At 42.9% G+C, this 27,043-nt stretch overlaps 1 protein-coding gene across 1 annotated transcript; it reads left to right on the plus strand.

The window, feature by feature from the left end:
- The first annotated feature begins 1,255 nt into the window (after positions 1-1,255).
- klhl20 (kelch-like family member 20) lies at positions 1,256-23,558 on the plus strand. Its single transcript, XM_056292985.1, has 14 exons — positions 1,256-1,327; positions 2,960-3,023; positions 6,174-6,431; positions 7,211-7,319; positions 7,596-7,802; positions 12,808-12,966; positions 13,597-13,691; positions 14,220-14,335; positions 15,338-15,521; positions 15,702-15,845; positions 16,654-16,787; positions 17,176-17,384; positions 18,348-18,454; positions 22,587-23,558. Exons 2-14 carry the CDS (start codon positions 3,001-3,003, stop codon positions 22,669-22,671), a joined length of 1,830 nt encoding a protein of 609 aa, XP_056148960.1. The 5' UTR covers positions 1,256-1,327; positions 2,960-3,000; the 3' UTR covers positions 22,672-23,558.
- The last annotated feature ends 3,485 nt before the right edge of the window (positions 23,559-27,043 follow it).

Below are 27,043 nucleotides of genomic sequence, written 5' to 3' on the forward strand. Positions count from 1 at the left end.
TGAACCACACAGGGGAAAAGGGAAAAGATAGCCTGTTCCTGAAAACAAGAGGAAGCATTCTAGCTATCTCGAGCACCTTTTTAGCAATGCCCTTAGTGACTTTTTGTTTGCCACTCCAGGCTGCCATCAGACTGGACTGAAACAGAAACACCAACAATGTGCTATTAGTTACTTGAATGAAGGTATTTGACAAATGTGAAGGGCAGTTGCACCCATGCTCATGCAGCGCCTCTGGTTTATAAAGCAAGTGTGTGTTCTCACGGTCTATGTGTATCTATGTACAACATTAAAACCCTCTGTGTAGCCTCAACAACACAGAAACTGGAGCCATATGCTGATAGCGGGATCCAAAACACATCAGAGAATGTGACCTTTCTTTTTGTCAAAGGCCGCTTAAAGGGCCAATTTGCATGGGGGAATGAAACCTTCCTCCAGTTTGTCAATCCAATATTATCTTGACACACACACACACACGCACACACACACACACAAGTCTTTCTTCATAATTCTAGTTTTGACTGTTGAGGTGGTCAGGCCCCGTTTGGCCTCGGGGGGCCAAAACTCCAATTTTTAACATCACAAGCTGATAACGAGCACCCCCAACTTGGGTGCTCGTTATCAGCTTGTGATGGCCCAAGGTATAGGCTAACAAGAAATAATAGTAAAAAAAAAAAAGGTAGCAGAAAACTTCCTGAGGGCTGGTCCTGGCTCCCGGCCCAAGTGTACAGGTCAACTCCGCGTCACTCTTCATCCCCATCCTCTCCTTCAGTGTTCGCCAGCCAGCGGGCGAAAGAGTCACTCTCGCTTTGGAAGCTTTCTCCGCCTTGCGTTTCGCCACGCTATATTTGCATCTTTTCGGCGCTGTGTCCGCCACTGTTGTAGCTTCCCCTTGGATGCATGTTTACGATCTCTATCTGGCACCTGGTTGCTACATTTTTAGAGTCCCGCTGCCCAAAGGTTAACGCCCCATACACAGCAAAATAAGTAAACACAGGCAGAAGACAGGGTCTCTGCAGATACAGACACCGCCACACACCTCTATTGGGTCATAAGTGATGATTGAGAGGGACTATTTTTGTATGCGTCTATACATTGATTTTTAGGGGAAATCCTACTCGTTCTACCTTTAATGACGCAGCTAGTCCATCTTCTCGCGAGAATGGCGTCAGCGCTTTTATTTTGAAATGACCGTACCGGAAATTGACATCGGTGGCTACACGCAGGCGCAGACCGCTGTGCGAGGAAAGCCCGTTTTTGAGACGGTGTTAAATTGTAAACACTGGCAAACTCGGCGACTGCTGTCCTAACGTTGGGATGGAAATATAAGGTAAGTCACGACTTGAATACACGTCCTCTATAGTAAAAAGTCCAGTGCTGCTTTATATAGCCACTGAGTATACGGCGTTACTTGTCATTTTTAATGCCGATTTTGAGATCCGGTTGTAGTTTCAGACTTCATAACCGTCTTTCTGGGCGGCCTCGCTCAACCCGAAATACATCCTCTAAAGTCTCATCTGGTGGTTTCTTAAGCTCAGATCTGTGTAGCAATTTCCCGTCCTTTCCATTTAACAGTGCTCATTGTATTATCCCGACTCACTGCGTCTAGAATGTGTAGCTAGATTTCCGATCACAACGTGTGTCAGACCACCTAGGCGAACCGAGTTGGCTTCAACAACGCGAACAAAACGCGAATAAGGTTTTTAAAAGCGTCAAGTTCTCCAAAGTTAATAAACTACAGACCAGTGCACTGAAAACAAAATAAATTAAAGGCAAACCCACGGTTAGATACGACAATTTTAGTGACGTTTGTGTAACTGACAACTCGCTGACTGGTTCCGTCTATCTGCTGGAACTCAAACGCAAGCTGCCGACATGGTTGGACTTGGTTAATGTGGAAGTGTCTGTTTATCCGGATGCTTTATTGGTGTATTTCAAATTAAGCACATTAGTTAACCGTTGTGTTTTATTAATAGGATCACCCGTGATTCATTCTTTTTTCACTCATTTTCCAAACTGCTTATCTTAATTAGGGTCGCGGGGTGCTGGAGCCTATCCCGGCGCTCATTGGGCGGAAGGTGGGGAAACACGTGGACAGGTCGCCAGTCCATCGCAAGGCAGGCACACAGACATATTCATGTACACATTCACACCTAGGGGCAATTTAGTATCTCCGACTCACCTGACTTATATGTAATGTAAGTCATGTATGATTGGTTAAAATGATCACCCATGATCATTTTAACCAATCACATTTACATTGATTATTAGGCAATATAGTCTCAGATCAGCTATGTTTACGCAGCATATCAGTGTGTGTTTAAGTTCTATTTGCCTTTCATCAATACTGAGCTAGGTTAGTTAGGTAGGAGGTTCTGTGTTGAGATGGAGTGACCCTATAGGTTTATCAGATGACCTGTTCAGTGTCAGGAACAAGTATGAACCAGACTGGTGGTATATTCAGGTCCTTGAAGATTGGTGAGACTGAAAGTGGAATATTCCAAGTACCATCCTCCCTGTAACGAACTATAAAACCCTCTGTTGGGAGTATCAGCAGAGAGAATTTGAAATGGCACGCAGTAATGTGTGTTTCTGTGTGTGTGTGTTTGTTCCCTCTCCTTTCAAGTATTAAAAAATACAATTCACTTAACCACAAATTGAACCCGAGTGAAGAGATTTCTGCCCTAGTTATCTGTCAATTATCCCGTGGATGTGGTGAACACATTATCATATGATGTGATATACGGTAATTACTCTGTGACTGAAAATAATTAGAGATGTTTTTAGAAGATGGGAAACCTTCCTCGTCTTAAAACTAAAAATCCTGCCCAAGGGATTTCCCCATTTAAATGATGATGAGATGGTGTTTCATTTTGGCTGTCAGTGCGCAGTGACTTGTGAGTTGAGCCTTGAGCCTGACTCATTCACTACAAACTCCTGTTTTCTGTTGTTGTATTTGAAGGTTGACATCCAGGTGTGGGACCAAATATTATTCTTCGGTGCATGGACGCAAAGCCAATGCGCAGGTAAGCATTGCAGTTGAGTATGGCTGAATTAAGATGTGAGATTTTTCTTGTTGTTGACCTAAGGGTGTCAATAGCAGACAGTAAATCATAAGTGCTTACACATTGTGTTATGAAGGCATGGTTTCAATGCCGTCAGCACTATGGTTTTTGAATGGTGATTGGAGTTTGGAAACCATGGAACAATGTTTCATGTTGGTAAAATATTTCACTGTTCAACTCTTAACACCTCAGTGGCACCTTAGGAACCACAAGTCACCTTCAGTTTCCCCTCAAGGGAAATAATCTTTTTCCTTATGTATTGTTCATTTAAAACAGACCACAATTCTTTAGAAAAATTGTGGTCCAGGGCACAGACGTGTAAAATGTATCATGGATGTGTTAAAACATTGACTCCATGTTAAAAGCCGAGCTTTGGAGCACAGTTGAGAAGTTCTCATGGCATAAGCCAACTTAAGGCATCAGTACTGCAAAAATGAAATGATAACAAACAGAGCCACCACAGAAAAAGTCACTGTATAAATTAATGTGTATACTTGCTGAGGCTTGGTGGTGTTTGTCTACTATGAGATTGTTTGCAAGGAGATGCAAATAAAGTCAACAGAATGGAAATGTCTCCCAACCAGGCAACACAGCCAATCATGTGACATGATAGACCAGCCCAAGACAATCAGGCTGTGGGTGCTTATGTCCAAAGAATTCAACTAGTTTGACCAGCAAGCCTTTGCATGCTGTAGAGGCCAAAGCCAATGCACTGCACTTTTGTTAGGCAAATGTGTCCCGTGTCCCGCTTCTCTTGACAAGCTGGCCAAATTGAGTTCATGCTGCAGGTATGCTGACGCTTTTAGTCCCAGACTTGACCCTATGTCTTGAACCCATGTTCATTAAAACGTGCTAGCATTGTTGGTAAGTAGTTACCCATCAGAAATTGGTCTATAGTCCAAGCATTGGGACTCTTGAGGCGCACAAACTTGCACACCCTACATTCCTACAGTGGTTTGATATGGTTCCCAATTATTCATAGCTCTGTGCCTGCCCTCACCGATATCATCTCACATTTGGAAGGGGGAAGACCTGAACACAATAAAAGACATATATAGATAGCGAATTTGCATCCATCTCTCACCTTAGAGCGCACTTTGATCCACCTCAATCTCACCTTTATCACCTTCTACAGATAAGGGAGCTTGTGAAGCAGAATTTTACAAATGTCTCTGCTCTTTCTTTGGGCAGTTTTCTATATCTTTTAATAATAAATCAGTCACCAGAAATCAAACAATAAATATCTCGATTTCTTTCTTTTTTTCTCTCTCTCTTTCTGGCAAATTAGTTGTCTCCTGATCATATCAGAATGGCACGGAGCAGTATTGCGGCAGGGGGTTGGGAGCAGGGTCGTGAACGAATGCACTTATGTTCCTCTAATGGTAGAGTCCAGCTAATCTAATTCAGGTCAATGTACCGTTTACAATACCCAATCCAAAATTACATAGGATTTACCCCACAATCTTGCCTCTTAGAACAAGTGTGGGATTTCAAAAGGACACAGTTATACATCTTTTCCTAACCAGCCCTGGATTAGCCAATAGCCAAATACTGGCTGGCTATTTTCCACTGGTTCTCAAGTATCTATGAAAGGGAACTTTCTGTGTTTGGTTGCTCTGGGGCAGCACTTACATTGCCATACGCAGTCTAACAAACATGTAGTTGTGGCTTTGCGGATCACCAACTCCTCCACCTGTCTGTAAACAATGGCTGAATGACATAGTCTCATCTTTCCACCTGGAGAAAATGCCCCAAAACAGGGTAAGGGCTGCAAAAACATTTTGCAAAATCAGGGGTCGGCCTTGTGTATTGTATGTGTCACATTCGTGTTGGAGGCACTTATGCTCATTGTCAACTGTTTATGTCCAGATAACTTGTTTGTTTTTGTTTTGTTTTTTTTTGGTAGATTTTCTTTTCTTGATTTCTTCTTTTCTTGACCACCTGTCTTGTGTGTTGGAGGTGTGTTCATGTGTGTTTGGTGGGTGGAGTGGTGTACATGTGTGCATGTGAGGGGCCGTGTCATTTTGCCGTGTGGGCTATCTTTGTTTCGACTGCAAAACTTAAGTATTCGGGGGAAAAGCTACAAATGACTCGTTTTCTAGCCAGAAACATATTCAAAGATGTGATTTTTAAATTGTAAGAGCTGCTGGAATTGATACCGACTGTCAGATCTGAAGTGAAACCGTGTCCCAGTGCCTGGAAAGAAAATGAAGGGTCAGGACTTGTGTGTGTGTGTGAGAGAGAGAGAGTGCGCTGTCTGACTATATTCATGCAAATGATTATTTTGGCATTAAAGTAAATATGAATTCACCCATCTAGAAGTAGAGTTTGGACTTTCCCGTGCTTTTTTTGGTGCTGTACTAAGTTTGAATGCACCAAACACTTAAAGATATCTGGTATTTCTTTTTGTGCTTTGGGGCCAGTTACCAGGTTCCTCTCTACTTAGTTGACATTCTATGGTAAATAAAATCATCCTTTCCACATTTTGGTTGCTGAAGTCGACTTATTTTTAACAAAAACTCTGTTTATAGAATAATCCCTTCTCTTCTTTTCCATCATGGTGTTGATATACAGTACCAGTCAAAGTTTGGACACATCCAATTGAATATGTTTTTCAAAATCTTGAATTCATTGCCTACTTCTGATTTTCTTTCCAAAACAATTTTGAATTTAAAAAATTTGCATTCTGAACAGCTCCCTGTCCAAAAGAGTTGTTTCCCACAGTACTTAAGTGAAATTTAGTAAAAATAAAGGAAAACCCTACTATGAGTAGGTGTGTCCAGACTTTTGACTGGTATTGAGTATATTCTTATATACTTGATTTATATACTATAACATATCTACTCCTCTATGACTTATTAATCCATAACATTGCAACCAGTAACCTCGATTGTTTACATCCTCCCTGTTGCCAATACAGTAACTGAATGACTTTCTCACGCTTCCTTAAAATGGCCCCACTTTTCAGCATGGACCAAATCACACTAGTACTCATACATCTGACCCCACTGGTTTGAACTCGGATGGTGGGCGGTAACGTTAAGTGAAAACTGGTGATATATTTACCTCCCATAAATCAAGGATGCCTTTTTACTTATTTTTCCAACTCAGGGCCACCAGTGCACGCCAAGACGCCACGGGAATGGACATCACCAGTCGCTGCACCCTGGGGGACCCCAACAAACTTCCCGAAGGGGTCCCCCAGCCCGCGCGCATGCCGTACGTCTCAGACAAGCACCCTCGTCAGACCCTGGAGGTGATCAACCTGCTGCGAAAACACCGTGAGCTGTGTGATGTGGTGCTGGTGGTGGGCGCCAAAAAGATCTATGCTCATCGTGTCATCCTGTCTGCCTGCAGTCCCTACTTCAGGTAGAAAGACGGCTCCTGTGCAACAAAGCCCTGACCTGTCAAGTAGTATACTAGCAAATTTGTATAGTTGAATAGTAAGCAGTTTTTTTTTTTAATTTGAATGTGCAGTGAAACTGTAGAAGGTTACAGATATTTGCTAGTAGTAGATATATGCAGGCATCCGACAAGCAGATGGAAGATATATTTATACAGTTTGAAATCGCATGTCATGACTTTTGCAGATGTACCATTTCTCATGCTAGGGGAATGGGTGGGTAATAAGAGTGTTGTGGTTGGACAAAGATGTACTATCTCACTGATCAATGACTAGAGGCTTTTAAAGCCTGGTTCCTGTTGGAGGTCCTTCCTCTTACTAATGTATTGCCCCCTGGCCGGGGATGCAATCCAACCCAGGTGATAAACCAATAAACTCACCTTTTTGTGCTTGTTGGAGTGCCAGTCCGATCTCATTACAATATCTCATATCCGCTAAATCGTGTGAGTGACATTCTTTCGGATGTGTTTACTTTTTCATTACCCTTTGAATTGCAATGTTCTGAATGTCATGCCATGTTTTCCACTGAAACTAATTCCCCTCTTTTGAAAAAATAATGATGAAACTTGATCACAGAAATTCTTACTCATCCAAAAAAAAATCAAAAGGCTTCTTAATCAACAAACTAATTCCTCCATGTTAAAGTTTATTGTAACCAGCGTGGGAGTGATTCCAGTGCTAACAGATACACCCTGTTGAAATTCTCCAGAAAACAGCTTGATCAACTTCCCCGTCTGTCTTTCAGGGCCATGTTTACTGGAGAGCTGGCAGAGAGCAGGCAGACGGAGGTGGTTATCCGTGACATTGATGAGAGGGCCATGGAGCTTCTCATTGATTTTGCCTACACCTCGCAGGTAATAATAGTAATGACCAGACAAAACTGGTCCCAGTGTGACAAAATGGCAGATTTCAGGAATTTCAGTATCTGACAATGCATTTTTGCAGTATGCAATAAGGCCTAAGCTTTATGAAAGTGCACATGGACCCCACCCAATGAATTCACTCAAGTTTCTTCTCCAAAATGTTATAACTTTTTTTTATACTGTGTTTGATGAATACTTGTATGTTGGTCCATACCAGTACACACCATTTCTCAACAGGCCCTAATGTGTTTACTGTCCACCTCGCAGGTTACAGTAGAGGAGGGGAATGTGCAGACCTTACTCCCCGCTGCCTGTCTGCTCCAGCTCGCTGAGATCCAGGAGGCCTGCTGTGAGTTCCTCAAGAGGCAGCTGGACCCATCCAACTGTCTGGGCATCAGGGCGTTTGCAGACACGCACTCCTGCCGTGAGCTGCTTAGGATTGCCGACAAGTTCACCCAGCACAACTTCCAGGAGGTAAGAGACCAAGGAGACATCCTGTCTTTCAGTGTGCCAGTATTTCTTCTCCCGTCTCGGTCAAAGTCTTGGTCTCTCTCTCTCTCTCTCTCGCTCGACATTATTCCATCTGTATTTTCAATCTCCAATATTGGTTTATTTCAATATCTGCTATGGTGTTTCCCTTTCTCTTCCTCATCTTCTTCTCCATGGAGAAGCATGATGACAAGACTTGTTCTGCTTGGTTTAACCGTTTCTGCCCCCGTGTTTCTGTTTGTGTTTCTCTTGCTCATGCTTGTACTAGTTCTATTTTTAAAATGCAATTTTCTCTTATCTCTGTTTCTTCATACCAGTCTATTCTCCTTTATTTCCTTTTTAGCAATTTCAACATTTCCAGATGCTCTGTTTCCAAACACAAAACTCAGTCAGTGCTAATAAAAGTTTAATTTCTAAATACATTCCATTTTATTTATTTTTTCCAGCATTGTCTTTATTACCGCAGGCAATTTGAACCCTATTGAAAGTCTTTTATAACAAAGACTTGTTCCGCCACAAGTGTTTAACTATATTTTAAAGACTGAGCCATTACAACAGTGTGCAGATCTTTTGTATGATTCTTGTCCCCCTCCCCACCATTAGTTAAGATCATTTGTCTTCCTGATGACATCGCTGTTCCTTAAGCAAGCACATGTGACAGAATGTACTGAGGCTGCACATGGTGTTTTTAAATACTGCCTTACCCTCAAACAGGAAACTGTCAGATACTGTCTTTATGCATGCTCAATGTGTCATGTGCACAAAGGTATGTCAGATACTATTTATCAGCCAAGATATTGACCAGATGTAGGCAATGTGGATCAGGCTACCAACACAGCAGTTTGCTGCCTGTGCCTGTGTTTGACGGTTAAGTGCTCCATTGGATTGTAAACTTGATTTAAAAACCCAGACTGCTGGAAATGATCAGACTCGAGAGATTGTAAACATCAGTCTGAGAAGTGTGGTGTCAGATTTATGTACTCACATTGCCCAGAAAAAGAAAAAATAACTTCTACAAGCTTGCATTTGAGATTAGCAGATGCGTAGCTTCACGGCATTTTGCTTGCTGAATGAGTTGAAGTTAAAAATACCTTTATGCACAGTAATTCACTGAGGCACAGAGAGGCTTTGTTCTCCAGTTGGACACGAGGCTTTTTGGTTTGTTGCAGCATTTGGCAAGGCATTCAGATTTAATTTTGCTCCCCTCAAAATTAAAATGGAGACTACAATGTAATACTTAATATAGAACACTCATTGCAAGTATTCTCGATTGTTTTCCGTGCTAAATGTGACAACCATCTCGTGCCATCTGTTGGAATTTGAAAGAAAATACCATTTCTAAATTGATACGCTGAAGTGTCTTCATTCCTGGGGTTTTTTGCTGCCTGCTACTTAACTCGGGTCATAAACAGCTGGCCTGGCTGGTAACAAAGCCATCAGTGTGTGGCTCATGGATGTATTTGGTTTTTCAATGTCGCTTTCAGAGCAGTAAGAATTATGCATATGTTTACCAGTGAATCCATAGGCACATTTGAAGTTCATTCACAAGCCTTGACTGTAGCAGCCAGAAAAAGAAAAAAAAACTGGTCCCAGAGTCAATTAAAAATGGATCCCAGAAAGTCTGCTTCAGGCTCAAAGAAAGTTGAATCAGTTCATCATCAATGTTTATTGACATATGTTTCATCACTCATCTAAGTGACCTCTTCAGTCTAAACTGACTGCAGGTATCCCCCACCCTTATAAACAATACAGTTGCATAACAACTGAAACCAACTATCAGTTTCATATGCAAATAGACATGACCATTAACTAGAGTTGTAATGGACATGTGTACTATTCAGAGGATTTGGGAATATTTGCAATCACAGCATTGAAAGATGGTGACAGATGTACTCTGAGCACCCCCCCCCCCCAAGTTCAGGGATGGTCATTCCCTCTTCACATAGATGGCCTCTTTGACTCCCTGTTCAAACCAGCGTTCCTTCTTATCAAGGATGTGCACATCCTTGAAAGAGTGGCCACTGGCCTGTAGATGGGTGTAGACCAGGGGTGTCAAACTCCAGGCCTCGAGGGCCGCAGTGTCTGCAGGTATTTGTTGCAACCGTGCACTACACCACCTGATTTCACTAATTAGCTCACCTCCTGGATCAAGGAGGGAAAGGAACTAGTTTAATCAGGTGGTGTAGTGCATGGTTGCAACAAATACCTGCAGACACTGCGGCCCTCAAGGCCTGGAGTTTGACACCCCTGGTGTAGACTGAGGAGTCCTGGCCTAACGTGTTAGCTCTTCTGCGTTGTGCCTTTCTCTTGGCCAGCGTCTGTTTGGTTTCCCTGATGTACAAGTCATGGCAATCCTCCTGGCACTTAACAGCATACACTATATTGCTCTGTTTATGCCGGGTGACCCAATCCTTGGGGTGGACCAACTTCTGGCACAGCGTGTTTTGGGGTTTGAAAGCAACTGAGAGGCGGTGTTTGGAAAATGTGCATCGCGACTTTCCCGACACTCCCACCACATACGGAATCACCACTGTTTTACGCTTAGCCAGCTGTTGTCCTTTCTCCTCTCTTCGATCGGTTGTTGCACTGTTGGGGCATCTTCTTGGCTTTGACAAACACCCAGATAGGATAACCACATTTAACCAGGGCCTGTTTAATGTGGGATTTCTCCCCTTCCCATAATTTTAGTTGTAACTTCCTCATGATAGTCTATCTGGTTTAATACAGCAGCATTTGCCTTTGTCTGCTGGAAGGCTGATGATGTTATTGTCCTTACTAAGAGTCGTGAGAGCTTTTCTCTCATCTACTGATGGCGGATGGTGGTGGCTTCGCATTGCTGAGGCAGCCTGAAACTTCCATCCGCAGTTGCTCCACTTCCGGGCCTGTGATGTTTTTACAGATCTCTGATTCCGTGGCTGTGATCAGTTCCACTAGGGGCATTTGCCTCGGCTTGACAGCAAAATTCAGCCCCCTAGCTAGGATGTCTTTCTGCACTTGGGTGAGTTGTCTGTCGGTCAGATTCTTCACCCATTTGTCCACATGACCGGCATGTGTCTGGCATCCGTCTCTCTGTCTGCCGATGTCTCCGGCGTGCAGCTAGTAGGTTGAATTTCTTTTGCTGCCTGGTTTTCGACTTTTCATGTTGAGTTAGAGAAGCCTTATCAGTGAACTCGATCACATGTTGTAAAGTGGTCTCATCTAGACGCGACGTGAGTCACTGTTGGATCTGCTCCTCTTTGGCTTTCAAAATGTCGATGGTAAAATTGTCTCACGTGTTCGTTCAACGGCTGGCTCTGTGCCTTCTGGAGGATCTGGTTAGCTCAGTGGCCCTTGACCGAAGATTTCATTTGCAGGCTCTTAGGTGTAATCCTGCTCCGCCTGCATTTGAGGCTGAATCTCAGGTGGTTCCTGTAGTCAGCCGTTTTACGCGCCGTTTGCTCGTTGCTCGTTTAAGGAAATCCTTGCCTAAATGAGTCAAAATGTCTTTATGCATGCTCAATAATCCAGGTAAGAAAATCAGAGTTGAATCGGTTCATCTGGATACAACGTTTATTGACAGATACGTTTCATCACTCATCTGAGTGACCTCTTCAGTCTAAACTGACTACAGGTATCCCCACCCTTATAAACAATACATAATGACCGAAACCAACAATCGGTTTCATATGCAAATATGGGTGTGACCTTTAACTAGAGTTACAGTGGCCATGTGTACTATTCACAGAGGATTTGGGAACGTTTGCAATCACAGCAAACATTTTGTGAAACTGATCATTGGTTTCGGTCATTATGCCACTGTATTGTTTATAAGGGTGGAGATACCTGCAGTCAGTTTAGACTGAAGAGGTTACTAATGTCCCTTTTCCACCACATGGTACCGGCTCAAGTAATGGAAAAAGAAAAAGTCGAGTCGAGTTGAGCCAGTACCATGTAGTGGAAAAGGGGCATTAGATGAGTGATGAAACGTATCTGTTGATAAACGTTTTATCCAGATGAGCTGATTCAACTTTCTTTGATTTTCTTACCTGGATTATTGAGCGTGCATAAAGACATCTGCTTCAGGCTGTATGGTTTTTGGGCATGTGTCTTTTATATTATGTTGTAGACAGGTGAGTAAATATGTACACCCCAGCAGATGAACGAGGAACATGTGATGCTACCAACAGATGGAAAACTGGGCAAACATCAGATAGACTAACAGACTTGCTGTTATTGTGCTGATAATTCCTCAGGGAGTTGAAAATGAGGACCTCTCACCCTTTTCTAGCTGGCTGACTTCCCATGGTTACGAAAAATAAATTCATTGTCACAGAAATTTGAATCAGTTCATCTGGACACAACGTTTATTGAGAGAAACGTTTCATCATGCTGGCCAAGAGGATGGCACAGCACAGAAGAGCCAATATGTCAGGCCAGGACTCCACAGTCTACACCCATCTACAGGCCAGTGGCCATTCTTTCAAGGATGAGGATGTGCACATCCTTTATAGGGAGGAGTACTGGTGTGAACGGGGAGTCAAAGGGGCCATCTATGTGAAGAGGCAAGGACCATCCTTGAACCGAGGGGGGGCTAAGAGTACATCTGTCACCATTTTACAATGCTGTGATTGAAACCATTCCCCAATCCTCTGAATAGTACACATGGCCATTTTAACTCTAGTTAATGGTCATGGCAGTTTGCATATGAAAGCGAACGTTAGTTTAGGTTGTTATGATACTTGCAGTCAGTTGAGACTGAAGAGGCCACTTAGATGATGAAACGTTGCGTGTCCAGATGAACTGATTCAACTTAATGTGATTTTCTTACCTGGATTATTGAGCATGCGTAAAGACAAAATAAATTCATTGGTAGACTAATTTGCTGACTGACTGACCTGGGTTGTCTTATCCGTGTGAGCCTCACCTTCTCTCCCACTCACTCCCTTCCTCTGGCAGACTGACTGCAGATATATTGACGGGTCTCCCCTATATCTTTCTTTCTCTCTCGTAGGTGATGGAGAGTGAGGAGTTCATGCTGTTGCCGGCTAACCAGTTGATTGACATCATCTCCAGCGATGAGCTCAACGTGCGTAGCGAGGAACAAGTTTTCAACGCTGTGATGGCCTGGGTGAAATACAGCATTCAGGAGCGTCGACCTCAATTACCACAGGTTAGATACTGGGGGGAAAAAAATGCTACCATCCCTGCTACCAGTACTGTTAATAATATGGCTATAAATGCAGCTATGGCCTCAGTTCACTGATGGAGATACGATTACATGCCACAATTTCCATAGATAAGTGAGTTGGAGGAAGGAGCAGACAACTGAACGGATTAAAGCTCCCAAAGGTTTGGTGATGATGAGATTTATACCCGAGGATAAATTTGGACATTGTTTCACCACCTAAATAAGACAATTTGAGCTATTTGGTTTTAAATCTGAATGGAAGAAAAGCTATCCTTCCTCTTCTGGAAATGTGCCTGATGGCATGAATTTAATGATACTCTAAATGTTGTTGCATGTTTAACCAAAGGTAAATATATATGATGGCTGGTATATGCAATCCAACACCAAATTAGCACAATACAAATGCATATCTGAAAATATTAACAAATCTTAAGATACAAATGCTTTTATGATTCGTTAATTTTTTCAGGTTTGCATTTGTGTTTGGCGTTGAACTCATCTAACGGCCACCTTATGAACAGCAGTGAATTAATTCTCACCCTTGCTAAAACATGGCCTCCACCTGAGAATGGGCAGCATTGCTGTGTCTCACATGTGCCCTGTGTGTTAAAGGTCCTGCAGCATGTCCGCCTGCCGCTACTCAGCCCCAAGTTCCTGGTGGGCACCGTCGGTTCAGACCCTCTCATCAAGAGTGATGAAGAATGCAGGTGGGAAGAGAGTGTGTGTGTGTGTGTGTGTGTGTGTGTGTGTGTGTGTGTGTGTGTGTGTGTGTGTGTGTGTGTGTGTGTGTGTGAGAGAGAGAGAGAGACATAAGTGGAACTGGTACATGCAGATTAAAAAACCATTAGGCCGAAATTCCAAGTATGAGGCGCACAGATTATGTTCAATTTCGCAATAAATTGTGATTTTTTTATTATTTTTTTTTAACTGCATGCTTGTGGCTTAATGGCATTTGGGCTTCGAAAACTAAAATTGTAACCTGGGCACTGAGCTTGTCAGATTATGGCTAAAGTTAAACTATAAATAAAAAAACTGTATACTATCAGTTTGTTGGGTGGTTACAAAGCTTAACTAATAACGTCATTATTACCAAGCTGACTTGGAGAGGAAAATAGATGTAATCAAATCTCTCTTTGCTCAAGGAGATGAAGAATAACCTACAGGTAGGAACTGTAGATAAGGATTTATTGCCTAGGTCCTTCAATAAAAGGGTCATTTTTTTGTGTATTTTACAGAGACTTGGTTGATGAAGCGAAGAACTACCTGCTGCTACCACAGGAGAGACCTCTAATGCAAGGCCCCAGGACCCGGCCTAGGAAACCCATCCGCTGTGGTGAAGTTCTCTTTGCAGGTCATTATTTTAAGTACTAAGAAAATGGTAATGGCACAGCTTTAGCCGTTATCTCTGATGCTTGAGTGTAATTTTATCCAAGTTGGTTGTAGCTGATGAGGCGGTTAGTTCTGAGAGCCACTGGCAGTTAGCAGCCAAATGGGAGAAAATAATGGCTGGTGAGCCAAGGAAAGTAAATGGTAGAAAGACTGCATTTATAAAACATTACAAATAATACCTTGCATATTTACCTGCGCACTCACACGCCGATGGCGGTGTCAGCCATGCAAGGTAACAACCAGCTCATCAGGAGCAGTTAGGGGTTAGGTGTCTTGCTCAGGGATACCTTAATATTTTTGCAAGGAGGAGCCGTGGATCGAACCAGCAACTCTCCGGTAACTGGATGACATGCTCTACCTCCTGAGCCACTGCCACCGCAGTGGATAGCTGGTGAAGTTCTGGATCCACATACTACTCTTGCAGGTTTCGCTACCATCTGCCTCCAGACTCCCAATAGCTTGAAGCAACCATTGTCATTATAGAGCAGTGATACTCAATCATGCACCATGGAGGGCCATATGTATGCGGATTTTCATTACAACCCAACACAACACCAGCCAATTTCACTAACTAGTCTTCCCCTGTCTGGTTGAAAGTGTGTTAACTCGTGAAATCAGCTGATGTGTTGTTGGGTTGCAAAGAAAACCTGCATTCACATGTCGCTCCGTTGCACATGGTTGAAAACCACCACTAAAGAGCCTCAAAAGTTGCCTTTAAATGTGCAGTTACCTGCACTTTGGTGGCCACCGATATATTTCTGTAGACTGGTATGACTTGTCTCATTTTGTATCCTGAATCCCAAGAGACTATTACATCAAACTCTGTTGACAGGTGATCTTGGGATGCTGTGATCTCTGATTTAAGCCCCACAATGCCATGATCAGCTAATGTAATTTTTCTTTGTTTTTCCAATTGGCTCACCAATGTGTTTGTTGTGGGGTTTTTTTGTCATTTGTTCCTTAGTTGGTGGCTGGTGTAGCGGGGATGCCATTTCCAGTGTGGAGCGTTACGATCCTCAGACCAACGAGTGGCGAATGGTGGCGTCCATGAGCAAGCGGCGATGCGGTGTTGGTGTCAGCGTTCTTGACGACTTGCTCTATGCCGTGGGAGGTCACGATGGCTCATCCTACCTCAACTCAGTGGAAAGGTTAGCAGGGAATACTAAACATTTTCTAGAGATCCTCATTCTCCTCCCATCTTTCTGTCCAGGCTTACAGTACCTACAATCTATGATCTCTTTTCTTACCGGGCTACATAAATCACAAATAAATAGTCCTACTACATGTTGCTGTTTGACTCTTTTCTGTGCCTTCTATATGTTGTACAGATATGACCCTAAGACCAACCAGTGGAGCAGTGATGTGGCTCCTACCAGTACATGTCGAACCAGTGTGGGCGTGGCTGTACTTGGGGGATATCTGTATGCTGTGGGCGGACAGGATGGGGTCTCCTGTCTTAACATAGTTGAAAGGTAACAGCCAACAATCGTATTAGTGTGTGTACGTGTGTGTGTGTGCACGCATGTTTGGCTGTGTGTTGTTAGGCTGCAGGAAAAGGCTTCTCTGCCTCAGTATGTCAAAAAGGTGACTTCAAACATGACATGCCGGGGATCGCCGGTTCGAACTCCTGTGTTACCTCTGGCTTGGTCGGGCATCCCTACAGACACAATTGGCCGTGTCTGCGGGTGGGAAGCCAGATGTGGGTATGTGTCCTGGTTGCTGCACTAGCACCTCCTCTGGTTGATCAGTGTGCCTGTTCGGGGGAATTAGGGGGAATAGTGTGCTCCTCCCACGCGCTACGCCCCCCTGGCAAAACTCCTCACTCTCAGGTGAAAAGAAGCAGCTGGTGACTCCACATGTATCGGAGGAGGCATGTGGTAGTCTGCAGCCCTCCCCGGATTGGCAGAGGGGGTGGAGTAGCGACCAGGACAGCTCAGAAGAGTAGGTGGGGTAATTGGCCAAGTACAATTGGGGATAAAAAGGGAGGAAAAAAAACATGACATGTAAGTGATGTCAGTAATAGTCTATCTGGGTGACTAGTAAAAAGGAAGCAAGTAAGTAAACCTTTATTCTTACCGAACCTTTTTTAAATCAGGGCTCCAGCATATTTCACAATAGATACGTGTAATTTTTATCTTAATGTATTTTATTCGTATAAAACATTTTAATTCAAAATGACAGAAGCAGATAAACAGTTCCTCGGATACTGAAGATTCATTCTGGTACATTCCATTCATTTATGTCTTCGTCTAACAGCAGGTTAACCATCCCATGTTCCAGGTACGACCCGAAAGAGAACAAGTGGACACGAGTGGCCTCCATGAGCACCAGGAGACTGGGGGTAGCTGTGGCTGTGTTGGGGGGCTTCCTCTACGCTGTGGGAGGGTCTGATGGGACCTCACCCCTGAACACAGGTACGTTACTGATTGTGTCACACGTGCACGGCATAGTGGACACGGTGCCGTTATTAGAATGATTTGGGAGATGGACCTAAGGCACATTAACCTTAATGTTCTGACACTTTCCTTTCAATAGTTGAGTTGATTACAAGACTGAATCAGCAAGTAAAGATTTACTATGTTGCTGATTTGATTGAATCATTAAATCTTTCTATCCCTATGTCTCTGACTGACTCATTCTCTCATGGGCTTCAATTCTGTCTATTGCAGACCATCCTTCTAATTACCGCAGTGTTGTTCTAACGGCCCTCAGGAGCGTCATGGACACATGGCCCTCCTAAGGGACTCGAAATCGCTCATTGAATCATTAATTCATTCATTGCTTTTTCTCTTGTTCTTCCAGTGGAACGCTATAACCCTCAGGAGAACCGCTGGCACACTGTCTCCCCCATGGGCACGAGGAGGAAGCACCTGGGCTGTGCCGTCTACCAGGACATGATCTACTCCGTAGGTGGGAGAGACGACACCACCGAGCTGAGCAGTGCCGAGAGATACAACCCCAGAACCAATCAGTGGTCTCCTGTAGTGGCAATGACCTCCAGGCGGAGTGGGGTAAGTGATATGATGTGGGTGTGGGTGAGTTTTAATTCAATCATCATCTTAAGTGTTTTCCTCCAATTAAGTTATTTTAAAATTAACTAGTTTTGTATTTTATTGAAATTTAAAGTGTTTTAACTGGTCGGAGCTGCTATTACAGAACTGTTTCAATTTTGTTCATGCAACCTTATCAATGTATTGTGAATTTATTGATGTTAAAATGTTCTTTACTCATTCCAAAATGATTCTTTATTTATTTAACTTGGGGTATTGTCATGGTCAAGACACTAAAATAGCAAAGAATTAAGGTCCACTACCATTGCGTTTCACTTGGACTTTAAAGCAGACATTTTCTCGTGAAGGTAGTTTTATTTTTTCTATTAGAAAACAAGAAGTCAGAGCTGAGTTTGTTAATCTTTTGGCTTTCATGTATGTGGGCAAGGTTTATGAATAATTCTGGTAGTTTAAACAAAGCCTTGCTTCACACTCAGATAGTCAACTAACCCCTGGAATTAAGACATTTTTTAAGATTTATTTTTATTATTATTTGGGATGTAAAGGGGCCCAGCGGGCTAAAAGTGAATACTAATACACCTCTTACTAAGTAGAAAACCTGGTATATTTCTTGAAATTTTGAGTGATTTGATGGTCTAATAAATGAACAAACTCACCAGCTTCATTATTTATTAGATTTATCATTTGTGTGTGAGTCCACATGGCTTAATGGAGAGGATGATGTCACAACAACTGCACTTGCGCATAGATGAAATCTGTTTTAAAGTTTTCAAAACTTCTCCAGAGTCAGGTTCTCGATTGTTATAATTAAACTTCTTTTACAGACTTTTTTTGTTTGAATATATTTTTGTACAATTTTAAGATGCCAAAATGTTATATCTTTCTTTCTTTTTCTTTTTTTACTAAGGTATACATGGAGCAGAAGTATGACATCCTTTTTCTTTGTCTGTGGTCTCTCCCTAGGTGGGCCTTGCTGTGGTAAATGGTCAGCTGATGGCAGTGGGCGGGTTTGACGGGACAACGTATCTTAAAACTATAGAAGTCTATGACCCCGACGCCAACACGTGGAGGTAGGCAACACTGTCCAAAGGCAAGAGGATTAAAACATGAGTAATGAGGGTAGTCAAGGAACAAATTAATAATCAAAGCGAGAGCTGGAAAAGCATTTAGGAAAAGGTGCATGCGCATAGAAAGCTAAGTGTCTTTATGCATGCTCAGTAATCCAGGTAAGAAAATCACAGGAAGGTGAATCCGTTCATCTGGACACAACGTTTAGTGGGTGAAACGTTTCATCACTCATCCAAGTGACTTCGTCAGGCTCAGCTGGCTGCAGGTATCCCCCAGCCCCAACCGGTATGCAACCATACAGTTGCGTAACAACCAATATGCAAATAGGCCTGACCATTAACTAGAGTTTCAATGGCCATGTGTACTATTCACAGAGGATTGGGGAATAGTTGCAATCATCCACTGGAGCACAAACTAGGAGTTATCAGAACGCTGTACCACCGAGCTGACAACGTCCCCACCGACATAGCGGCCAGGGAAGGGGAGAAATCCCACATTAAACAGGCGCTGGTTAAGTGTGGTTATCCTACCTGGGTGTTTGTCAAAGTCAGGAAGGCGCCCAAACAGTGCACCAGCCAATCGAAGAGAGGAGAAGGACAACAGCTGTCTAAGCGTAAACCAGTGGTGATTCTGTATGTGGCAGGAGTGTCGGAACAGTTGAGATGCATATTATCCTAACACCGTGTCTCAGTTGCTTTCAAACCTCAAAACACGCCACGCCAGAAATTGGTCCGCCCCAAGGATCGGGTCCCGCAGCACAAACAGCAATATAGTGTACTTTGTTAAGTGCCAGGAGGATTACCATGACTTTGTACATTGGGGAAACCAAACAGACGCTGGCCAAGAGGATGGCACAACACAGGAGAGCTAACACATCAGGCCAGGACTCTGCAGTCTACACCCATCTACAGGTCAGTAGCCACTCTTTCAGGGATGAGGGAGGAGCACTGGTTTCAACGGGGAGTCAAAGAGGCCATCTATGTGAAGAGAGAACGACCATCCCTGAACCGATTTGGGGGGGTCTAAGAGTGCATCTGTCGCCATCTTGCAATGCTGTGATTTGCAACCATTCCCCAATCCTTTGTGAATAGTACACACGGCCATTGAAACTAGTTAATGGTCATGTCTATTTACATATGAAACCGGTCGTTGGTTTCGGTCGTTATGCCACTGTATTGTTTATAAGGGTGGGGGTACCTGCAGTCAGTTGAGACTGAAAAGGTCACTTAGATGAGTGACGAAACGTTTCTCTCAATAAACGTTGTGCCCAGATGAACTGATTCAACTTTCTGTGATAGAAAGCTGAGGTTACCACCAGATATCAAATGAGTGACTCCAGGGACATCCATTAGTCAGATGTCTGCGTTAATCTTCAGTGTGAATGCCTGCTCTGGAATTTTGTGCGAGAATTCCCACATCACATTATTTTGTACATTAAAAGTAGAATTAGATACAGCAAGTTTAAAACTATAACAGTAGCCACAATGATGATAGTTGGTATTGGTTACGCATGTCTAGAGCTCACAGCATACCAGGCCAAACATAACAAAAGTAAAAGCAACAATGATATCCTAACAAAGCATGTACTTTCACTGAAGCACAAGTGTACAAGTTATTCTTTGAATCCTAAGCTTGTGTTGCATTCAGTGCTTGAAATGGGAAAAAAAAGTGCCAGTACTGACCTTATTCACATGTTGGCTTTTGTATCGGCCGATATCGGCAAATCATTATTACATTCTGAATTTCTACAGTGAATAAAAGATACTAAGAGATATTGCTGATGTTCACAACATAAATTTATTTAATCAAGGGAGGGGCGCTAACGTTACCTTGCTGGTCCCAGCCTGCGTTTAGTAACGTAGGATTAGGGATGGATGGAGGGACTACATGTCCAGTCTGGTCTTGGAATGTCTTGGGATCCCCCAGGAGGAGCTGGAGGGCGTTGCAGGGGAAAGGGTCGTCTGGAGTGCCCTACTTAGCTTGCTGCCACGGCGACCCGACCCCGGAGAAGCGGTTTATGAGATGAGGATTAGGGATGGGTACTGAAACCCGGTATTAAACAGGCACCAGTGCTAAATTATTAAAGACCATAGTATTGATAAGCTCTGACGTTAACAGTTCTACTATCGGTTTTGGAGAAATTAAGAAAATAAATTTCTTATTTATTTAGGGTGGCACTATGGCGCAGTGGTTAGCACGGTCGCCTCACAGCACGAAGGTCCTGGCTTCGAGCCCCGGGGTAGTCCAACCTTGGGGGTCGTCCTCTGTGTGGAGTTTGCATGTTCTCCCCGTGTAGGTCAGGTGAATCGGTCATACTAAATTGTCCCTAGGTATGAATGTGTGTGTGTGTCTGTGTGTGTATGTCAGCCCTGTGCAATAGTCTGGCAGCCTGTCCAGGTTGTCTCCCCGCCTGCTGCCCAATGACTGCTGGGATAGGCTCCAGCATCCCCGCAACCCTGAGAGCGGGATAAGCGGTTCGGAAAATGGAAAAAAATTCTTATTTATTTAGGCTACATAAATTTTATCTTGCACTTTTTGTCTCACCAAATTCGTTTCTAATTTGCAATATGAGTTAAGATATTTGTCTATGGTGCATTTTTGCTATTCCCAAACCAGAAGAGAGATCTCTGTCAGAGCCTGTCATATGTGTGAGCCGAGGGGTGGGGCCAGCTCTCTTCCTCTCTCTCTCAGACACACACGCACACAGACCCACAGAACCTGCTCTTGGTGACAATGGCGGAGAGAGAACTAAACGGTCAAACGTCTGGTTATACTTCACTAGAGTCGATGCTGACAGTGATCACAGAAAGTTGAATCAGTTCATCTGGACACAACGTTTAGTGGGAGAAACGTTTCATCACTCATCTAAGTGACCTCGTCAGTCTCAACTGAGTGCAGGTGTCCCCACCCTTGTAAACAGCACAGTTGCATAATGACCGAAACCCATGATTGCTGACAATGCTCGTTGTCGCAAGTGCAACAAGTCTTTTACATGTAAGGACGGAAACACAAGCAATCTTTCGAAACATCTGGCGAAAGTGCATCAAATACAGGCAGAGAAATGCACAGTTTGACTGCCTAGCTCGTAGTTCGTTTCTTGTTGGCCCATCCACCTCAGGTATGTTATGTACGCTAGCCGCCTAGAGCCCACACCTAGTTAACTAAATTATACAAATATGGGTTGATGATTAAAAGTAACGCTGTGTCCAGACATGAGAAAATAAAGCAATGTTAATCCTGTTCTTCATTTGTTTTGTTTTTTCTCTTAAAAAAAAAACCTGATAAGAGTACCATTAAAGTACCGGATTGATAAGCAGTATCGCTAAGACTAGTAGTACTGTTAAAATCTTCATGATACCCATCCCTACGTAGGATTTGACTTTTGAAGCTCTTTTGTGTCATCTTCTGACTCTGTTCCTGTTCTCTTTGTGTTGCCTTTTTGCAGTCAGGCCAACATTATTGTAAGAGTAATGTAACGCTATTTAGACTAGCCGCTGACAGAGGAAAGCAGGCAGGCAAGAATGGGAAGCCCATTTTTTTTCTCCTAGGATGGTGAAGTCGTGACCTGCCTTACTCTTCCTCTGATTGGTTGGGTTGATTAGGTTTAGGCATGAGGAGTGAGATTGGTTACGGTTAGGGTAAGAATATCTGGGTAAGCCAATCAGAAGCAGAGTAAGGGCAGGTCATGACTTCTCCATCCTAGGAAAAAAAATCATGAACGGGAACAGGTGAGCGTCACGTAGTGCCCTCTGGATTCGTAGTGCCCCCTTGGTAATGCAGTTTATTTAGAGCCATTATGAATCATTATGGAGAGGGCAAAAAAGGGTACCGGCAGCTTGTGAGAAGTGCCGGTGTGAAAGAAAAAGTCACGGTACACCAAAGAGTAAAATGTAGAAGTGCGGGTACTGCATACCGGCCCACTTCAAAAACAGATTGCATTCGTATACTCTATTGTTTTTGGCTATTGTTATTGTGCACTTACTCAGACACCATTATCACTGGTTTTATTAAGTTGCATAGATAGACATTACTTGGTGTAGCAGTGAAACGTGATTTACATTAAAGTTGATTAACCCTACAGCGTTAAAAGGCGCTTAACCCTCTCCTCCTTCCTGTGTGTTCCCTCTACCCCAGGTTGTATGGAGGAATGAACTACCGCCGACTAGGAGGAGGGGTGGGCGTCATTAAAATGACTCACTGTGAATCCCACATATGGTAACATCCGCTCCCTCCACCCATCGCCGCCATGCTGGAACAGATGCCTCCTTTCACTGATCCTGTATGTCGGGCCGTTTCATCATTCAGTCCCCTAAATGCACTAGTCACAGAAAAAAGGCCACTAGTGTTTATTTTTCGCTGACATTTACCAGTCGCTACTGTATGTTTACTAGTTCCTAAAAATAGCTACGAGGTCCAATTTCATAGCTACTTATCACAAATTTTGTTGCAACTAGTCACTCTTCTGTTTGAACATGTAATAATTTGATAAGGACAGGTAACTGTTTTATATTTGTCACTCATTTCTTTTTACATGCAACTTTTCTTATTAGTTAAAAATCAAGCAAGTTTTAACCAAACCCTATTGGGCTACGCTGTTATAAAGGTTTTAATTGGCTCTAGATTCTTATCCATTTCTACTAGTCACTGTGCATTAGTTACTAGTAACTATACAGTCTACTACTACTAACTATATGATAACGATTGGTTAGTCTAACTTGGACTTGTCACATTTTCGTCATTGCTAATGGATAATGAATAATGACTAGTGGTATTTTGATAAAGTCCAATTATTATTTATCATTAAGATATTTTCATTGTCATTTTATTTTACTGGACATGTTTTAGATACTAGCAATTGATAATGACATCTCAGAACTGCAAAATTTAGAAAAATTACTGGTAATTGTGAAGTAAGTTCGAGTACTTATCAAATTATTACTGGTAAAAACAGAAAAGTGACTGGTAAAAAAAAAAGTGATTAGTGCCCGTTGAATGGGAACAAAAACTTTATTTGAAATTAAAATTGTCACAAGATGGCAGAAAAGTGAGTAGCCAGCAACTTAATAAGAACTAGTGGAACTAGTGGTTAATGATCATGGGACTGGTGCATTTTAGTGAGCAAGTGATAAAACGGCCTGCCGTAACCCTGGTGCCTCCTCAAGAGACATTGTGTCATAATAATGCAAGGATGAGTGGAAAAGTGGGAAGGAGAGAAGAGGCACAGACGAGAGACAGACTATTGACTCCATAGCTCACCCACCCGTTCAGCATCATCCAAGGGGGGGGGGGCATTTTATCTTCATCTAGCCACGTTCAGCTGGATATATGAAGTGCACTGAGAGCACGAGGCAACAAAGTACCATTAAGCCACCATTTACATTTGTAGGACAGTGGTAATTTAAACCCCCCCTCCAGCGATTTCGCTGAAACTTTTCCAGACGTGCCATCCATCGAATCAGCGGGCTCCAGCAATGTCCAAATGGGGAAAAGATCTGGACAATGTCCCTTGAAACAGATGGCGGTGAGCCTCAATACAGTTGAGATTGAAGGGGTAGATTTATGGTATCTGAATAGTTGAAGCTCAGACGTTTGACTGAAGTTGGGGTAACTTGAAGAGCGCTTTGAAGACGTACCAACTGAGAACGCCGCCATCTTTGTTTTTACATGAACCCAACCATCAGTGTCCAGTCTCTGCACAGCAAGGATAACTCACTAGCTAACCAGCAGTGGGCTAGTCAGTGTACTTCTCTGGTTCATGAGACAGAACTGTGTATTGATCGCCAGAGGACCAACGTCGCTTGGAGTTTCTCTCTCTCTGTCCTCTGGCCTTCACTTTCAGCAAGTGGACTGAGTGCTGCAATAAGGCATACATATAATAAGCAGTCATGTGACACCGAGGTCACATGGAGCTGTAGCATATTAAAAAGAACAAGTAGTAAGGTTTTCAAGTACCGCTCTTGATAGAACCTGTACTTTCTAAGATGTTACTTGATTACCAAAAGCAAGGCAGAAGGACGTTCTCAGCCAACCAGTCATGCTATCAGAATGAAGAGGAAGTTGTTTTTTTGTTTTTTTCATGAACACTTTTTTCCCCCCTTCACTTTCATAGAATGGGACTCTGGCACTGTGTTTCAGGTTTAAAGGGGTATGATGTAGCTACTGATTTGAATCACACTAATTTGGGAGTTGAGAAGTTTTGGTTGAGATGCTCCAAGTAAAGGCGTCGAAGAAATTCTGAGTTGTTAAAACACACAGCATGGCCGGGCAAGAGGATGCAAAAAAAAAAAAAAAAAAATTCAGCTGCACAGGCAAAACTTCTAAAGAACGTGCTGGTTATGGTTTAGTTTTGTGTGTGTGTGTGTGTGTGTGTGTGTGTTTCCCCCCTTGTGCTTTCTGCCAGGTGATAGATTTCTCCAGTTCTGGGTGAGAAGTTTGCTAATGCATTTCAGAATTTTGTTAGCTGTTGTCGCTAGCATGTGTTCATGTTCAACTCCGATTGTCATGATAAACTGTCAGTCATTTGCTGATGATGGGAACACCGCGTCACATAGCCTGGATTTGACAATACTCTCACCATGGTGGGGTTTTTTTTTTTCTTTGCACATTCAGTTAGTTTTCCACAGCTATGACCGTACACAGTGCTCTTGGACTTGTGTATTTTAAGCCAGATATCTGACATTTGAGGGAAGTTCACCTGATTGAACTAAAACGGCGGTTCCCGTAACTGCCGACTAGAATTGTGTCTGCTGTGAAGTGGACTCCCTGTCCTGTCAGCTATACACAACTCCCTTTTTCAAGATTTTTTTTTTTTTTTACACAATTCTACCATCTCTTCATTTGTTGACATTTTCTGCTCGTTCATTTGGTTGTCCTTGCAAAGTGCCCGACCTTTTGCGAAAATGGCTCATCTTCTCCCCTTTTCACGTTAGCGGTCGACAAGATGTGTAGTGAAAGAGTCAGAGATGTGGTTTGTCCACTTTGTGTAAAACTGTTAACAGATGTAGAGAAACACAGACACACACGCCAGCTTGGTTTGAACAAACCTTGGAATTTAATGCACTGTGGTTAGTATTGTACATCAAATTTTCAAGAGTTTTTCTTCTTTGTATTTATTTTTTAATGAGCGACACTAAGCATTGTCTGGGTGTTCACCTTTACAAATGTGGGTAAAACTGAACAAAAACGATCAAGTGAGATTTGTGGTGTTTGAACGAGGTTGTTTAAACTGCTGCGGTGACAACGGACGTTTCACGGCAAACAGAAGCGTCTCTCAGCTGAGCAGAAGTGGCCGAGTACATGGAAATAACCTTTCAGACGCCTCTGCACAACGCGCGGACCTGCCCGTTTCTTACACAGATCTGCACTTTAGCTTGATAACGGATTGTGCTTGGAGCAATGGCATAGCTGCGGTTCACTGGAAAAAGACACTGCAGGAAAGGAAAAGACCGGGTCGGTGTGGTGTAACGCCTTACATTAACCACCTCTGCATCGGTCAGCATGTCCTAACATGGACGCTGGTCTTGATATTCAGTGATATGCCAATTTTAGATGTGGTTGTTCCTAGTTTTCTCCATATCTGGCAGAAGCTCTTTTAAAGGGGGATTTCAAGTAGCAGGATCACTCAGTTGGCCTGATCATTTCAAGAACACAAGTTATGCAATTTATTTGATGCTGTCGAGTTCATCACACAACGTTTAGCAGTCCTGCCGTACATAAACATATCATCACCCCGATCAAACTTCTTGGTATCCGGTCAGCTGCTGATGCCTGCTTCTTTAATTCTCGCTGCCAGAGGTAACAGGGAGTACCGCTCGGTTTACGAGGCCGTACATATTGTACTGTTGTGTGGGACAGTCCAGATAACCTGGCTTGCAAAGTCAGACATGACCCAAGTCTGATTGCTGGTGTTCACCATCTTGTCCAGTTAATCCTTACTGAAGGGGGGTCCATGTTGTATATGCGGGCATCACATGCTTTTTTTTTTTGTGGTTCAGCTTCTGTAAAGTTTGTTGAACTCACAATATCAGCTGGACTGTCCTGGATGACAGGAATACAAACTGAGGTGTAAAACTGACCGGCACTGCCCTTTAACATGAAGCTGCATTGTGATTGTGGACAGATCTTAAACAGCCTTCAGTTGGTGGCCTATATAAAGCAGTTCCTCTGAATAGCCTGTGTACGTAGAACACTGCACCCAAACAAACATGTCTGATTGTGATTTCTGATGTTAATTTTATGTATTAAACAACCATCTTCATCTGTGATCAAACCACAGCTCTGGACTGATCAGTTTTCACCATAAAAAGGATAAAACCTACTGTGGAAACACGTCTTTCTTTTTTCTTTTTAAATTATACATTGGGAATATCTTGAACATTTTCTGTAGTGGGGCCAGTTTATTTATTTTTGTCATTTTAACTTAGGATTCGGGCCTTTTGAACATGCATGTATTCAATTCAGATGTACTTGGCATCTTGTAAAGCTTTTCTTTGCAGCCTATAACATAAGACTTGTCAGTAGCTATGGATCACAGACACATGACTAATGCATTCGTTGGCATATAAATAATGTAGTTAAATATTATATACACA

Source organism: Lampris incognitus, chromosome 14 (assembly GCF_029633865.1).
Source record: "Lampris incognitus isolate fLamInc1 chromosome 14, fLamInc1.hap2, whole genome shotgun sequence".
NCBI lineage: Eukaryota > Metazoa > Chordata > Actinopteri > Lampriformes > Lampridae > Lampris > Lampris incognitus.